Genomic DNA, 18,515 nt, shown 5'->3' on the forward strand with positions numbered 1-18,515 from the left:
AAGCCGCAGCCCAGGGAGAGCAATAGCTACAGCAGCTGGGACTCAGGGATGTGCAGATGTAGCCATATTAACTCCTGTCCAGGATGCCTAATTCTGGGCTGGCTGCTCAGCTATAGCATAGGCATGGACACAGATGCTGTTAAAAATATCCCCCATTGCTTAATTTCATATTTTGCTTTCTTGTAATACAAAACCTAGGATCCCTCTGAGCAACTGTGTACATTTTGTTCTGTAAATGGTTTAAAAGTATATTAAAACATTAATCTTAGCCCAAGCTCCTGTGTGCCAGGTTTCTGACTGGAACACAATTTAATGGATGACTCATAGTAGATATACTGTATAATGGTACAACGTTCTGATAGCCAGTGATTTATAGCTACAACACTTAGCACTCTGTTGCTTTGGAAAGCCCTTTTATTGCTTATTTGTGTAACATATCAATACTTTGAATTTAAGAATATTTTCATAGAATAGTGTTCTAATAGCCAGAAAAAAACCCAAACAAACATGTAAGGCAGATCAGTAATCAAACTTCAAGCTACTCCTTTAAAATGCTAAGTTAAGAATGTCTGAGAATATATTGTATTGCCTTCAAACTGAATTTGAATAAATCATGTCTGGCCTCCGTGGCAAGCAGTACAAACTCTCCTTGAGGAGGGTCCTTCGCTGCCATGCACTGGGGAGGTTCACAGGTGTGAAGAGAAACCAGACTAATAAAGTAAAAAATGTGTATTTCCCTTTAAACAAAGAAGTGCACAGCTGTAGTGATGGCCCATATAGCTGGCTTCGTTTAATATCGATAACCTTGGTTGGCCTATTCTTAACAACTTATTTGAAATGTCAGTTGGGGGCATTTCAATGGATAGTGAGCATTTGAAAAGAGAGGTTTCATTATGCATACCGAGGGGCTATCCCACCCTTGCTTTCCATAGGGCAGGCTCTCCGGAGCTGGCAAGGACTGGTGTGAAACACAGACCTCCTAACTTGCCAACCTGTGTCCATTCACCCAGGAAAGCATTGCCAGAACGAGGACATACAGGAATCTGTACAACTTTCCTAGGCCAAAACTGAGTCAGTCCTTTTACTCTGACTGAATTACTAGGAAGACCTGCTCGAAAACAATTAGCAGTTTATTTCACATTACGTTTTGTTATTATTGTTGACGATAGTATTCTGGGGTTTATGTAGTCTGAGTGTTTTGGTTTGATTTGCCCTAATGGGTAGTGATGGTAATTAATGGTGCAGCTTTCTGTCTGTAAGCTATTAACCAATAACCAAGGAGAGCCTTAACAGAGAAATAACAAGTACACATGATGAGAGGCTGCTGGATTAGCCAAGGAGATTGACATGCCCATTACATTACTGTGCAATTGCAGGGTCCTGCGTAGGCAGATGGACCTTTGGGATTCCTTTGACAGGACTGGAACATTAACAGTATTTATAATACACCAATATATCCTGCAAAACATCATAGACACCAGTTGTAGCTCCTTCTTGTAAAAGGATAATAAATTATTTTATTTCTTCTCTGTGAAATGGTTCCAGAATCCTTTTGAAGTTCTTTCATTACATATTGCAGCTGAAGTGTTCGTAAGAGTTACATGACTCTTAGCAGGATTTGCAAGAGAGGAGAATATGACTGATTGTGTTCCTATTGACCCCTTTTGCCCCTGAGCAGTTAGCCAGAATTTAAGGCTATTGCAGGTTGCTTTCATGAGGAAGGAAAATTAATATTAAAGGAGATTTTTTTCTCAGGTGCTCTCCTGCAGAGCTGTAAAGAACTTTCCTCAGCTTTTGTGTTCATCAGTGCAGCAAGAACAAGTAGCAGGAGGCAGCCTCCTTGCTCGCAGATCGAGTTTCTTGCCAGGCTGCATTCTGCCAAAAAAGGGTTCATTCTTGGCCATCCTCCCACAGCCACAAAGGAGCTGCTTTCTTAGGTGCTTACCTGGCTTTCCTGGTAATTGTATCACACTTTTACTTGCTACATAGCCACAAACCTGTGCAGTGCAATGCCGTCTGTCTCCAGGCTGTCGAAAAGAGCAGCGTTTGTTTATTCCTTTGTTTAGGAGACAGGCATACCAGCCTGAGCAACAGTTGCTGGGCTGCACTAGAACGGACCAGCTATTTCCTCTCAGCCTGCCCTGCTCATGAATTAAAACCCACTAGCTTCAGTCACCTACACACCCATAGACTGAAAGCTCATGACATTTTACTCTCCTTCATAGAGTGAAGGTGCTGTGCTAAACTTTTGAGTCCTGGATTTGAGCGTGCTGCATATTGTACAAGACACAACAAGGATAGAGCCTCTGCCTCAAAGAACTTGCAACAAAACATATTTGACTTCAGCAGAAGACAAAACCCCTAGGCATGTTTTTTATCTCAAAGTTAACAATCGGTTATCAAGCATGGAAGTGGTGGAAGATTTGCTTCTGTATCATCTTGCAGTTTCATTTTACCTGTTTCTGTGAGAATAAACACCTCATAAAACTTACTAGTTCTGCAATTTTCCCAGCTAAGACTAATGTGCACAGAGATGTTGGTTACATTTGCCATGCTTTATTTGTATCGTGCATGAATCCAGTTCTCATCAGTAACAGGTTCTTCTCTTTTACCTGCTCTAACCTAAGAAAAACACTCTCTTTTTATTGTAGCAAAATAGTTCCACTGCATCAGTTAGCCACAGATGAAGCATGCTGCATTTGTTAGCTCACCCAAAGCAAAGCCTGATTTTTGCTGTAGTTTGATTAATATGAGTTTAATGTAATTCATCTCAATGCACTGTTGTGCTTAAACTCTTTATGCTAACATTTTCAGATTCATTCTCAAATTAATGTGATATGGATCTAAGTACTAATCATACCCATCCTTCATGCTTTGCCAATGGTATTCTTACTTCTTTAAATTACCGCATAAGAAGTGATTAAATTCCTCAATGGAGTCATGAGCTGTCTGCATGGCCATTACCCTAAAAGAGAGGTATATGATTTCATTTTTAAAGCCACAAATGATAGTTCACATGGAGGGTACAGGAAAGAAAGAAATGTTGAGGAAATGAAGTAAATGAAGTTTAGGTATCTAGTTCTCAGGCAGTGTGCTTTCTATGTGTGCATTGGTTTGAGCTACAGATAAAAGTTCCAACAGAGACTGACTTAGTTCAAATGGAAAGTATGTTTAGTTAGTCTCTGCTATGAGGTTCAGTGAACAGTGCAAAGAGCTGGCAAAGAGAAGCAAGGATACTCTGTAGTCATCTCCCTTTCAGTTCAGTGATATGAAATGGTGGAAGCATTAAGTTAAAATGCCAGGTTCGACAACATACTGTGGATTTTGTTGCAGAACTCACCGGCCATGCTCTGCTCCCCTCCAGCTACCGGGCTGCCATGTGAGACCGTTCCCAGAGCCCCAGTGCCCGGATGGAAAGCTGGGGCAACTTTGGCACTGGTGGGAGCAGAACCAGCTTGTGTCCAACCTGCAGGCACCCCAAGTCGCTCCCACTGGAGCCGTCGGGGAAACGATACCTGGAGCTCTCAGGTCAACCCCCTGACCTGCAGCTCCTCCGAAGAGATCCCCACAGGGCAGCACGCGGCTGGCCCAGCCCAAACCTGGGACACAGTGGATTTTATCAAACCCGTCTGGAAAACTGCTGTAATGGCTCAGAAAGTTTGCTGACTTTTTAGAGGCCAGGATAGCTGGCTGATGTGAGGGATGGTGCCACCTGAATGAGTATGCAGCCTTTGGGAAGCGCCTATCAGTCAAGGCAGCCCTTGCGGGGATGGATGATCGATAAGGGGAGAAGGGAGAAAGGCCAGCCACCAGCTGGGAGGCTGCATTGAGCATGGACAAGGGAACAAGCCAAGAAACATATTGACCCAGACCTGTGAAAAACAGTTCAAGGATGATTTAAGAATCTTAATGAACACATTTGCCAACAGAAAAAGGAGAAAATACTTCTTCCTTCTTCTTCTTCTTTTTTTTTTTTTTTTTTTTAACCTTTTCAAGCCACTATACAACCCTTTTTGGGCATACTTTGTAAGAGCTGTTCAGGTGGGTGTGGAAAAAAGATGTGACTGTCTGCTCTGCCCTGTGTGGTGAGCAGAAAAAATGAATCACCAAAAATAAAAATCAGTCCTTCAAGTTAATCCTGTCAGAATCCTATATCCTAACCTATCAATAATCCTATATTTTCATGAGCATCAAGCTTCACTGCAAATATTGAAACAGAACTAAATGCACATATTCGGGCAATTGCTTTGGGAATGTTTTTCAGCAACAGAAGGTGGTGCACTGGGTGGCTAACAAGCTTTTCTGGTCCAGAGGGGCAGTCCGGATGGATGCAGAACATGCAGTCCTCTATCTGCTGAACTGCCAAAGTGTCTCTTTAAAGAGATAAGTAAATCCTAAAGACCTCTCTTACAGCCCAGGTAAGGGCTTGTTTTCCAGCTTGGAAAACATCTGCAGAAGTTAAGTGGAAGGAGTATTTTCCTGTGGCCACAGATGACGACTGTCATTTTGCCATCACTGCTGTGACTTCAGATTTCCAAGTAGCATGTGGAGATCTCCCAAGAACAGTGGGTCTCTGCTGGCACAGCAACGTCTTCCCACTCCTCCTGGCCCTCCTGGGTGCTGGTGGCATGGAAGCCCATGTGGAGGACCTCATTGCCCTCTCTGAGGAGGCAGATGGACATGTGATCCTCTCAGAAGAGAAACAACGTTGTCCTGCACCAGCTGGCTCTCTGGTAGTGGACATGACATGCTTCCCTCCACCATCTGCCCACCGCTTCCCAGCGTCTCGAAGCCACAGTCTCTTGTCAAGGTCTATGTCTGCAACCTCATCTGAACTGTAGGCAGCTGCCACTTCCCACCTTCACCCCCTCTGTTTAGCTCCATGTGTCGCTTTGTTATTTGGACAAAATAAACTAAAGCTGTCTTCTCGCAAAGAGGCAAAGCCAGTATACCTGGTACTCTACCAAAAAAATCTCCACTGCCAACAGCACTTGCCCTTCCCAAAGGAGTGAGTTCAGAGCTGGGTGCAGTTTAAAGAGTAAGTGACTCTGGCTCAGATGGGATTGCTGAACAAACCCTAGAAAAATTTGATCAAAAGTAAAAAAAATGACCCAAACTGGAGCTCTAAGTTACTGTCTTCTTCACGGCCTTTCTTCTACATCTAGAACATGTTGCTTGTTACAGTTCTTAAAAACATCAGATTACTGACTTTTTAAGGGGATTTTTTGTTATATGGTACTTTTTGGAGTGCTGTTATCATACATGTTTTCTATTTTGTGAGGGCTGTTTGTTCCATTCATCTCATTTATAAAAGTTTAAAATCCCTGTCACTGATAGGTACTGAACAAACCCAGCAAGAGCTGGGGATTTTTGTTCCACTTTGCTTTCTTATAGTCTAGCAGTAACATTTGTCTTCACCTGCTTAAATGTAAAATGCTGGTCAAGTGTGTGACATTATCCCATTTGTCTAACAGGTAAGCTGCAAAGTGCTGCAATTCTTTCATCAGTACATGTTGGGCTGCAACTACTTCTGGATGCTCTGCGAAGGCATTTATCTTCACACGTTGATTGTGGTGGCAGTGTTTGCTGAAGAGCAGCGTTTGCACTGGTATTACCTCTTGGGCTGGGGTATGTATGTTATAATTTGTAGCAAAATGATCAATTCTGTCAGATGTTTGAATTCTTCTACCATTTATACACCTGAATTTTTTTATTTATACCTCTAGATCATAGCTTAAGATTGAGTTCTTGGGTCCTAAATTTGAGTGCATTTATTTAGATGGGCCTAGAGACTTACAAAAATCAGCAAGAATCAGTATCCATTATTTGCTGCATCTTGGGATTTGCTGAAAGAAATGCTTAAGTTTTGTCAAGCAAAGCTTTGGGAAAGGAATAGATTTCTATCCAAACACATCTCTTTTCTGAACAAAGGTTGTCTATTTTTGTCACTTTATATGCAAAAATATTAATCTGTGACAGTACTTGTAAAAGTATATTATTTCTGGAGTGAAGAAGAGGAAAAATCAGTATCTATGTCTCCCAAAGTGAAAAAACACAGTATGTAGAAAGAGGAACCAGAATGTCTCTGGAAGTGAATCCAGTATCAGATATATTTTTGCAGATGTTGTTTTAAAGGAGAAGATTCAGTTTTACCTACACAGGAGTAGATAATGGCTCTGGTGTCAGGGCTGATTTTGTCCAATAACAGTGATCTCTAAAGCATTTCAGAGAAACCTACAGGTGTCAATAAGCAAATCTTAATGATATTCTATGACAGAATTTACAAGCCCATACACTATGGATGCAAACTGTAAGTAGTCACATGCATATTGCCCAAGGAACCATGACTAGGTCTGGTCCCTCATCTCCAAATATGCAGATCTCTTCTTTTTTCACCAAGGGAGCCCTTCTTTTTAATTAGTAGCAACAGCAGATATTTATCCTTTGGACTGTCTGGTCCAAGAAAAGGCCATATAAATACAACCATTATATTACAGTGGAGTGCAGTCTCTTTCACATTTAAATCACCATTGTAAATCCAGTCCACATCAGTGTTGACAGAAAATCATTATCAAGAGCTTTTTCCCAGTTTGGGCAACATGAATCTCTGGCTTCATTCCAGTTTCTGGCAAGCCAGTCCCCATATCTTGAAACCTCGGTGCAGCTAAGCAGCAAATGATGGGCCTTTTTCCATCATCCCATTGTACTTACGGATGTTCACTTGTATTCAGCTCTTGCAATCCCAGTCTGAAGCTGCTAGAATTTACTCTATATCTTCCATCCTCTTTGGAGGTGCTCTACTTGTTCAACATTATTTCATTTACAGCAGGAAAATAAAAAATAGCCCTACTGCTTAAACGAAGAAAAATTAGGAATTAATTAGATCAGAGAAAAATGACCCAGTTCTGAGTGTTCTGAAGAAGTTTAAAACTCTGACTTCTACCAGTAGTTAGGCATCCAGTATCAGGTCCTACATAGGCAGGAACAGCAAAGTGGAAAGTTGTTATTCCCCTGTTTGGATTTCCACCTAAGAGCATAGTAACTTACTTTCCTCTTATGGTATAAGACTTAGTGCTCTCTGGATACCTACATTAGATACCTAGAAAATCAGCATGATTTTCTATTTTATATGGATTGTAGTGCCAGCTAACAGTTTCCAGGCGCATAAGAACTCATCTTTTTTTTTTTAAGAAAATGCCATCATGCACTCTTTTTTCTTATGAGAATGGCATCTTTTCTGAGAAGAGAGGGACCTGTTGTGCTCTTGGAATTAAAAGTATGTGGAACATCATCAGCTCTTAAATGAAGATGAAATTCCTGAAGAACCCTAAATTGAGTCAAGGTTTCTGGACTTTGTCAATCCAAATAGCTGAGCCCTCTTGGAGCAAGCCACTGCACTATCACAAAGTTTTCATAGTTCAGAATATTTGAATATACAAAGTCTGATAGGGATCTGCTTTTGAAATGACAGCCTTATGTGAAGAGTCATTTTAAACATTTCCTTTCAGATAAAGCTTTTTCCATTTTCATGTCTTGTAGCATAAGCCTTCCCAAAATAGTGTCATTCCATATCCAATTATGCAAGAGGAAAATGGTCATAAACATATTTTTTTCAGGTGACATTCAATTTAGGCCATGCAATTTAATGCAACTGGGACAGCTAGCCTGCAGTGAAAGCTTATGAGCTAGCTGTAATACTGCTGAGAATGACACTAGCATCATGGTGCGTAATTCAGTGAAGTTATCAGATAAGATACTCATTAGTATCTGTAGCACTGCCCAAAAAATAAACAGGGTGGTGGCTGTGGTAATAGGATGATGATAACTTGAGAAGGAAAAGATTAATAAAAATGTACACAACTCATGTCTGTGAAGTCTGCAGCCTTTTAAATGAAACTAGATGAATACTTCCACAAAAAAAGTAATCATTAGCACCTCCTAACTAAGGTAGAAATCATTAATAACAAAATGATCTAATTAGGACTACCTGGCCACCCCTTAAGTTTGCATAAATCAGTGTAATTCCACTGATTCCAGAAGCAGTAGTCACACAGTCTAACTTTAAACATCCAGCTATGTTAATCAGTGGAGAGAGATACATTTCTCCAAAGGGCACTGCAGAGCAACCAAGCAGATTGTGCTCTGAATTACAATTCTAAAGATAGAGGTAAATGTACAACACAAGATGAAGTTACTCATTATTCATTGTTATAACTAATCCCTATGCAGGAAGATCTAGATTGTTTTATTTGGAAAAATCACTAATGACATCTGTAAAATAGCTTTATAAGAAAAATAAAAATCTGAGAAAATATCTGAGCACTTCTACAATAGGTTTGAGATGATTGAATGGAATCTAACATGGACAGATATATTTCAAGGCTAATACCTTCTGGTGATAGCTTCTCTGGGAACTGCTGCTGGGGATGTCATTTCTCATTTGTTATTGTTTCACTAGGTCAGGAAATCACCCTTATGCAGGGCAAGAAAACAGTATCAAATGTGTGCATCCAGCTACAGTCCACTCTGGCTGCTTCAGGCAGCTTCATCCACATAAAAGTGAAAAGGGAATCATTTATTTGGACAGTGCTGAAACAGAGTGCCTTCCAAATTCAACTGGAAATAAAGTTAAGCATAATTGCCAGTTTGTGCCATAAAGGACCTGGAATGACCTAAGGGGATATGTCATAGCTTTTCCTGGGATGGCTGGGATAAGACCTTTTCTACGCTACTCACTGCTCACCACGTGTCGGTGGGACACCTGGAGTGATACATGTTGTGCCACCAAGACCCAACAGACCTTGGTGCTCCACTTCTCATTAACTCTCTGCCTTTTGGCCCTTTACAAGATAAGAGGAACATCTAGCCCTAGAAGAGCCCATCCAGCCTGCAGCTGGAAATTTGAGCAGTAGACAGTCATGAGTTTCTTACCCTGTAACTGACTAATGAAAACTTTCCCTCGCATTCTTAAGATTTGCTTGTGAGTTTGTTGAGCCAAATATTCTAGGTTAATGCGTTTAGCAGAAGAAAAAAGGTCCCCTGGCATCATGTGGCATGCTCTACTCATGATACTCCAAGCCAGAGCTTTCAGATGAAGAATTTTTTGCTATTACAGAAAGGCCCCTTAAAGATTGCACTTCAATCTGTCTGTCAACAAAACTGGCTCAGGCTTGCTCCATTTCCAAATGAAAAAACTTTCTCAAGCTGTCAATCCCATAAGCCCACTTTAAGGTTGGAAGCTCCTCTCTTTCTGTTCTGAGGTTTTTGTTGTTTTACCATTCATCATCACCCAAAAAAGGCATTCTGCAGCCAGAAGCCAAGTAATCATTTTCTAACAATACATAAAGGAGAAGGCAATCCAGTTTGTTCTCCCATAGCTGCATTGTCCTCCCAGGGTAAACTGCAGTAAGAACTTTTTTTGGCAGTAGAGTAAGTATCTGTTGCTTAAAGATACTTGGAGACATCAGAGTGTCCTATTTACATACTTTTTTGACCTTATTCTCACTCCAGCATTGGCTGGCCTGTGCTCTGAGGTAAGACTTCCCCAGAATTTGGCTAAGGATTCTCTGTCTCTTCTAAAAGTGTTTATGAAATCACTAACACCTGAAGAAACAAGGAGCCACGTTCTTCCTTCTGTGACTAATCACGGTATCAGCAGGACATTTTCACACATTTTTATTTATAATTATAGAACATCCAAAGCTCAGAAGAAACATCCATGGTTTATAGGGAACAGGCAGCAGTAACACCAAAGGTGTCCACAGAGCTCTCTCTGCACAGGACAGACAAGGCAGTACATCATCTCCCCACTGGCCAGCTGTCTGTATGTGCAAGGTTGTCTGTATGTGCAAGGTTGTACAAACTGGGGTCAGTATTATAGTGCAGACTCCTGGATTCCAGGTTTCTAGCCTATTGGAGAGGGACGCAACATACAAGCAAGCTGAAGGAAGATGACAGGAGTGGACCAGATTGTCACTCTTAGTGTCCGGCTGGAAATAAGAATTTGAGGCTTCCAGTTTGTTAAGCATGGCATGTTCTCAGGGCTTTGGCCCAGTGCATATTTGTTCCCATCACCTCCCTGTCAGAGCAGTGGCCTCCCCTGAGGCTTCACAGATAAGTCAGGAGATGTGGATTTATGGTATCCACAGCTTCACTCCCTGCTGAGATAAAGCTGCATGGGCTTGGCTGCACAGAGGCTGGGAACCTGCAGAAGATACCACAAATTCCCATCCCCAAAACCCCCCTCCTGGCTCCAAACATTTTCTCTTGCCATAGGCTCCAAAAGAGCAACTCCTTGCTCTGTTGTTTATTGCTTCATAATGTGGCATGCGAGTTAGTGTGCCTCTCTCTTGCTCAACAGTGATTTACCTGGTTTTAACAAGTGTCCCTGGTTTCCCGAGGTAATACTCTGCTGAGAACCGAATGATCCCTGCACCGTTCCCTCACTGCCTGCTCACACCCTTCCCTGCACAAGCCGCAGCAGCACGGGGGAGCCTGGCAGCAGTTTTGTGACGCTGCAGGAAGGCATGGCCCATGGGCTTTGCTTCTCCTTTCGGCCTGCCTTGAATGTTATTCCCTTTTGCATCTCACCATCGAGGTAATGCTAGGGCCCTGAGTGCGATAGGATTGCAGTTCTTTCCTGAAAGCTGTGATTTCACATGCGTTTGGTGGACAAGACTTACTAGTGTGTGTGACATATGAAATTCAAGCTAAAAAAATACCAAGACTGATCTATAACTTTAATCATTTCAGGGTTCCCTTTAGTGCCAGCATCTATTCATGCTGTTGCAAGAGCCAGATACTTCAATGACAAGTGAGTAGCATGTCTGTTTTTGAAGGAACTTAGCATTATTTAACTGTGTAACACATTTTATTTCAGTTAATAATAAATTTTAATGGTGTATTTCCCCTCCAGCTGCTGGATGAGTGTTGACACGCACTTGCTCTATATTGTTCATGGACCTGTAATGGCAGCTTTATTGGTAAGAATATTATTTGCTATCAACAGTTTAATAATTATTTTAGAAATGCTGCTAACCTGTACAGAACAGAAGTTTCTGTACTTTGAGTGTTTTGGTCAAAACTCAGAAGTAGCTAGACGCTTTCTCTACTCAGTGTTACAAGGACAGGTTCTCAATATTTTTCAAAAACAAGTCCTGTAAAGGGACCTCCCATTGAAGAATCAGACTGAGGCAAACAGAATCACTAACTGCTTTTGAAAATCAGGGCGGTCACTCTCTCCCAGTGTAACTTATTTGTGACAAATGTATTGCATTTATGTGACATCAATGAGGCATTTAGCTATGCTTTAGCTGGGGTGAGCTGAGTGCAGACTGGTCGCTCAGCATGAGTTTTACTCGTCACTGAACTGGTGTGGTCCAAAGGTAGGGAGCTAAACTAGTCCAGGGAAGGGACTGGACTGGGCTGTCTGAGTAGGACAAGATTCAAAGTGCAGCTTGGCAATGTGTATACATATAGCATCTTGTATGCTAGTGGTGCTGTTTGGCACAGTAACCCTGACCTTCCTGAAAGGTGCAGTAAGGGTTTTATTTGACCCAAGCCCCAAGCTCACCTCAGTGTGTCACCCAAGATGGACTTTCAGCTTTTGAGCTGTCTCTTGCTTGCAAACTTCTGCATGGACATACCTGCAGTAATTACCTCAGAGATCAAATGGTAGGGCAGTGAATACTGGGAACACCTTTGAATAAAGAAACAACTTTCCATCTAATAGCTGAAAAACCTGAAAATCTTTCTACACTTTCTTGAGAAGCAATCTTGCACATCAGCAATGTGAAGAAGCCCATTCCTCCCTGCCATATAGATAGTCTGCTGTTCCCATAAAATCACATCTGTTGTGGGTTTACTGGTTCAATCTTAATTGCTTCTGCTGTTGTAATGCCAGCTGGCTTCTAGGAGAGGCCATTCAGCCTTTACTTTTATCACCATGCTCCAGGTCTGTACATCTTAGCCACAAAGAAAAAAGGAGGGACTGGTTTTTATGCAAAAAGAGCAATCTTTAACTGTTTTCAAAGTAAGGTATTATAATTTCTGGTTTTTGCTTATGCCATTTTTAGTCTTATTTTTCTTGTGACGATATCAATGTCTACAGAACATCCTGCATGATTTGATGCAAAAATCCCATAGTGACAGACTGGCTCAGAAGAACTGAGGATTTTTACCTTTCTAAAGTCTTTTTTCCGCTTTTCACAGTTACTTCCAGAAATTCTAAAAGTGAAGGTTAAGCAGAGTGAGTGAAGTCAGAGTAGGATGGAGAATAAGGTTTAGATTTAATGCTGAATGGGACCCCAGAAGTCATTTATTATTCCTTTTTTCCAGTAGAGCACAAATGTAAAACAGTTGAAAGGTCTCTCACTAGTTAAGAAGTGATGAAATGCTTTACCAAAGCCTATTGACTCATGTTTTATTGTTCTGAAAGATTCAACTGAAATTTCTTATGTATCTATGGAATTCGGGCTATTAAAATATCTATGTAAGTTTTGCAACTTACATACTTCTTTTAAAAAATCATCTGAAAAAAAGTCTATTAACGTTCCGAAACATAGGTGCCTCATATTACTGTAACAGAGTGGAAAAGAGCGATCTGTGCACGCTGGAGAGGGAGAAGGTCTGTGATACCTAGGGTGTCCACAGGGTACCCTCTGCACTCATTATCAGCCTGAGTCTGCCCTCCCTGCTCCTCCGCAGGCTCTCAGCACACCCAGCAAGGAGCTCTCTGTGAAGCCAGGGTCAGGTTTCCATATGCTGAGCACCCACAGCTGGAATCAGAGTTCTAGAAATGACTGAGGAGATGAGATGCTGAGCTACTTGGCATCTCTGACCGTAAGGGTCAGGGGCAAAACTTTCTGAAGCCTCTGGCATTTCCGCCCTGAGCCAGCAAGTGTTAACTTTTACCTGTGGGTAGTGTACCACGGGGTCCATGCAGTCTGGTGGAGGCAAGGGGCAGCCTAGGTTCTTCTCAAGAGCAGCCTTGCCCCCCTGCTCATACACAAGCCTGAAGCAGTGGCCCGTGTAAGATGGAGCACATTCCTCAGAGAAATTGTGTGCCCCCATAGGTCCCATATGCCCAGGGACACACTGGGGTTTGTCTCACCTGGCTGCAGACATTTTCAGTGCGGACTGACGCAAGATACCTAGGTGACCTTCAGCCTCAGAATAGAGACATGATTACTCCTTGGGGACAATTCGTCCATCCCGTTTAAACTTAGACATAAAAATGAGCTTAATTGTTCCCTGGAAATCCTGAATTTGCCCACATCAGTGTCAAAACAGCCAGTGCTTCCTAGAACTGTTCCCTGCCTGCCTGACACATCCATTAAGGCTTCCTAAGGGAAGCGTGTAAAGCAGCTTAACATCTCTTTTCTGAAGACATTCAAGGTAGTTTCTAAGGCCTGACTCCCAAGCAGCTGCCCATTATGAGCTGTGATGAAGCTAGAAAACTACAGTTTACTGCCATTTGTGCTCTGTATTTTTATTTTGAATGTCAGTTTAATTTGAGTGCTTTCACCTATAATGGCTTTGCTTTTGCAGGTCAATTTTTTCTTTTTGCTTAACATTGTCCGAGTTTTGGTGACAAAGCTAAGAGATACCCATCGTGCTGAGTCCAACATGTATATGAAAGCTGTCAGAGCCACTTTAATCCTGGTGCCCTTACTAGGAATTCAGTTTGTTATTATTCCCTGGAGACCAGAAAACCGACTTGCTGGAGAAATATATGATTACATCATGCATATATTAATGCATTACCAGTTATGTTATATAGTAGCAACTTCAGCTTAGGTGAGGTGCTTGCTGTTAAGTTAATTTAGCCAAAGATGCTGTTGCCAGTTGTCTTGCCCTGAAACTGAGCAGGACCGTGGTTTTGCAGTTCTTTTCTAACCGCTTTCACATTATTGGATTATCTGCCTTTGCATGAGTTGCACAGCTACATAAATAACAAACACAAGATAGGGAAAACGATGAAAAATGCAGCAAAAATGATCAGATGGCACTATTTCTAAACTACGGAGAGAAAACTGAGATCACAGAGGGCTTTTATGTTCCAACATGATTTCTGTTGAAGTGCTCAAATTGAATGAAACTGGTGCTGTGAGGTTAATATTAAAATTAGCTGTGTATGCAAACTGTTGTACAGAGGGAATGCCAACACACAGAAGAAACGACTGAGACAATGAAGCTTCATTTAGGAGTTAATATTCCATTATTAGGCAGTTTAAATTAAAATATAAGACTGACATTTTTATTTCATAAATGCTTTGGAAATACAGCATCATTCAGTAAGTCTGGTTTTTCTTTTAAAAACAAAACAAAACAAACCTAAATGACTTTAAATTCTTGGTGATCTGGTTTACTGACTACAATATATCCAGTCCTATATTGACTAGGAAAGGCAGATTTCTAATGTGTTTGTGAATAGTGGTCAACATGAGTGAATACAGTGACCCGCTTCTTGTTTCCTTTCATTCAGAAGCTAAATGCAGAAATTATTTTAATGTTGTAGTAAGAATACAGCTTAAAAAAAAAACAGTGGTGCTTTTTCCTTAAATGAAATTATAAATAATGCTACCAAAATCTATGCATCCTGTCATCTTAGATTATATTTTCTGCTTATCACCCTTATCCCTTCAAAACTGCATAGAATAACTGAAGTTATAAGTCTGTTTTTGCAGTGTATGCCATCTTATATTACAGTTCTGCTTAAAAGGAATGTGAGTCTGCTTATTCTATTGTTACTTGTATTGTCACTTCTTTGGTCTCAAGGGCTATAAAGGAATATCTGCAAATAAGTTTTCTGGTGACAAGTTGCTTACAGTTTTACCAAGTTAGGATAAGATAGAGTGTTACAATTACCATTTTACTCTTAAAACATCTTTCAAATCCTGTGAGTTTGTCGGAGAATTACAAAAAGAATGTTAGTAATCTTAATTAACAATCCTAATTATGATCATTATGCAATAGAAAGTCACCAAACCAAGGTTAAAATGGAACCAGAAACAAAACCAAAGTATCGTGAAACTGTTGTACGAACGGATGGGATTAGGTGAGGGAGGGATCCAAGGAGGCAAAGTTTCATCTCCAAAGGGTTCCTTCTGCCCTTGTCTCAGTCATCGGGAACGGGTGTCTCTCCGTGGCTTGTTGACCCCAATCACCCCCCGCCAATACATTTTGTTCCATTTCAGCCGTGGGGACAGTGCTGAGGACACCGGTGTGGGCACATGGTGGGGGCTGCCCCTGCCCCGCTGCCGCTGTGCCCAGAGAGGCCACTGGGCATGTCGAGGGGTGACAGCCCACCCAGGGCTCTCCCCGAGCCAGGGCAGCAATGCAGACCTCACAGGAGAGCTCTTGACACCTCTGCAATGTAATCTCAACGTGCTTCCCACCAGCATGTAAAATTTGGCTTTTTGGGAGGGCTGTGCAGTTGTCTGGCTAACTGCAGCTGACCGTGACGCTCCCTTTTCTACTTAGAGTGGATTTTTAGTTGTATTCTAAAATAAACTTTCTTAATCCTTTCCCAAACATTTCTTGTATGCATATTTAAGATAGCCAGCTATATAACCACTCCTCTGCTGCTCATTTTCTTCTAAGACTGATTATGTAATTAGCAGATATTGTATTAGCATGTGTAATGGCTATATTTCCCCGCTAGCTATTGCGCTCTCATAAACCACAGCGCAGCCTGCCTCTCCATAAACTAGCAGCAGTCTATTACTTTTTGCATCCCGTGGCATGTCAATCATATACAAGCAGGCATTGTGGATGCAATTATGATTTTTTTCTGGTGGAAAATATAATACATTCTCCATTTCTGCACTGGTTAAAAGTGATTAATTTTTTTATGGCTTTTCTAGAACAAAAGAGAGACAGATTTTCAACAGCACACTGCTTTAAGTGAGCACGATGGTTTGGTGTATTAGTTACATTGTCCATGTACACAGAAATGGTGCAAACAAGCTCTGCAGTCTATTGTAAAAATCAGAGGATTGAAAATGATGAATGAGAAAGGGTTTGTTCCCACAAGAAACTGTGTCACGATATTTTTTTCAGAGAATGGTTTTCCCAGCTGATAAACAACACGTCGAGATGTTACATGCTAGGTTTCCTCTGCTGAAGTTACTTTTGAATAACAGAAGCCAGTCTGGTTTCGAATTGTCCTGGTTTTTTTGCAATACTATCATCAATGCTCACCATTTTAAGCAGAAGTGTTTTTTTCAAATATGACTATATGAGCAATTCCCAAACACTGTATATCTACCTCCCCTGTATCAACTGGTTTTTGTGCTGCAAATATGAATGCATGTACTTCACCAGCCAGCCTCCCATGGACGCTATAAAAATAGAGATTAATATCACCCCTCACCTTCACCAATATCAACCCTTCAGTCTCCAGACTGTGCTGAAATGAAGACTGTGCCAGGCAAAAGAAAGATATTTCAACCCTTAAGTGGAATAACTTACGCACAGAGTGGGATGCTGTAGGTGCATTGCTGAACACGCAGTTAGCTTATTAAACAGAGCTCCTAAAGTAGGCACCAGAAAGCAAACGTTTGCACTCCAGAACAGCCAGTGAGTTGCAGATATTCCCTAGAGAACCTGACTTCCAAAAGCCCGTTAGATGATGTTGAGAGCACATGAAAGATGCAGACTTCCTCAGAGTGTAAAGCACTACAGTACAGGATGCGCTGGCTCCTTGCACACTTCTGGCATGAAAACACACCTGTCCCTTAAAAGCCTGAAAACTCCCACCATGCTGCCCAGCAAAGATGAAATGGTACACCTGGGCAAGGAGGGTGCCTACTGCGAAGGAGTGGAGCAGCGACAGCCCTGTGTCCTGCATGTACCTGCATTCAGGTCTCCGTGCCGAGGGAGGGCAGGAGAGATGTGGCTTGTGCCTCACACCCTGGTGGGGCCATCTGCACCTCCGCTGGCCCTGGGGCTGCTGCTGCCGCTCCCCCCACCCCGGGAACCTCTGAGCATCTTTTGAGGGGTCCCAGGCTGCAAAGAGATCGGGGTGCTGATCTCCTGTCAGAGGGTCTGCTACCAGAGACCATTATCCCAGCTTCTGATCTCTGATGTTCGTCCACAGCAGAGGCCTCACAAGAAAAAAGGAAGAGTAGAAAAATGCAATAACCCCATGATATACATCGGTTAGTCCCACATATAGACCCCCCCACCAGATGCTCTCAAACAAGCCCAGTGATTAACGCACTCCTGCTTGCGAGCTCCTTCCACCAACTGTGCCTTCTCACCGAATTCTCTCTCCAGCGTGCTGTAGCTGGGTTTGTAGAGGCTATCACGGCACCTAACATGGCACTGCTGCTATGCCAGAGAAGACTTAGCCATGGAGGTCTGCTCGGTGCAGTGGAGAAATAGCCCCCCAATCAACAGCAACACACAAGCACTTAAAGTTACTCTTCTCAATACCTTGCTGACTGTGGCCCTAAATGTGCAAGTCTGCCTCTAATGAGAAATTAAAACACTATTCAGCATAAGGGACTTGGGTTTTATGGGCAAATAAAAAGTTTTTTTCTATTAATGATGCCAAACCAGACAGAAGCATTTTCTCCTATGCAAAGTTAAGGTCATAGGACTGCTTTTGACAACATAAGTGGGTTTTTTTATTTCCTGTTCTTTTTTTATTTGCATTATTAGTAATTTCAAGACTTTCTAATATTCTGAGCCAATAAAAGTTGGGGAAAATGTTTTTTTGAAAGCTGGATATTATAAAGTGCCATTTTTGTATGAAAAATTAATGTACAAAATGACAGTAATGAAACCTCCAGCAGAGAGTGGGAGAAGCAAACTGTGAGCTTTGGCCGATGGGATGTCTCCATCATTTTGCAGCAGGGAGGCTGCCGTCTTCAGCCCTCTCATGACAATCTCCCCACCTCAGTAGCAGCAGAAACCGCACAGACACATTCTTTGCTTTGCTTATTTTTTTTTTAACTTAACATAAATGAACGCTTGATAAAGCAGTCATTTACCTCAGAGATACTGTATTAATGTGCTGTGAATGAAGATGATGAGGAATATGGTATTGTTTTTCTCAAAGCTTTTTATCTTTGCTGAAATGGGAGAGATGGGAATCGGAAGTACTTGTATGAAGAACCTTGGCCATGCTTTTTTTTTTTTTTTTTTTTTGCTGTCCATTCAGATCCAGAAGTGAGAAGTGAATGGACATGGACCAAAGCTCACACAGAGAATCACAAACTGATTTTTTTTTTATATTATGGACATCTGTACAATTACATGTGCCATCGTCATCTACCATCAATAATGAATATATCATCCCACTAAAGCCTAAATGGCAACACACTGTGTGTAATTAGGCCAGAAGCTAAGGCCATGGACATGCTCAGGAATAACAGGAATAAGCATATCTATATATACTTTCTTGGTTTTATGGAGACATAAGCTAGAAGAAAAACAACCAAGGTATCAGAAACCCATGTAAATTTGCAGTATCTGCATAGGTATTTTTTGTTTGTTTCTTTTTAACC

The 18,515-nt window shown here is 41.6% G+C and overlaps 1 protein-coding gene across 3 annotated transcripts in view; it reads left to right on the plus strand.

Moving 5' to 3' along the window:
* Positions 1-18,515, plus strand: part of CALCR (calcitonin receptor) — a 181,368-nt gene that overhangs the window by 150,438 nt on the left and 12,415 nt on the right. For all 3 annotated transcript variants that reach the window (XM_030010291.2, XM_030010292.2, XM_030010293.2), the window contains exons 8-11: positions 5,475-5,628; positions 10,753-10,813; positions 10,916-10,982; positions 13,549-13,767. In XM_030010291.2, coding sequence (XP_029866151.1) covers positions 5,475-5,628; positions 10,753-10,813; positions 10,916-10,982; positions 13,549-13,767 — 501 coding nt within the window. The remainder of the gene's footprint in view (positions 1-5,474; positions 5,629-10,752; positions 10,814-10,915; positions 10,983-13,548; positions 13,768-18,515) is intronic.

The sequence above is a fragment of the Aquila chrysaetos genome, chromosome 3, assembly GCF_900496995.4.
Source record: "Aquila chrysaetos chrysaetos chromosome 3, bAquChr1.4, whole genome shotgun sequence".
Taxonomy (NCBI): Eukaryota; Metazoa; Chordata; class Aves; order Accipitriformes; family Accipitridae; genus Aquila; species Aquila chrysaetos.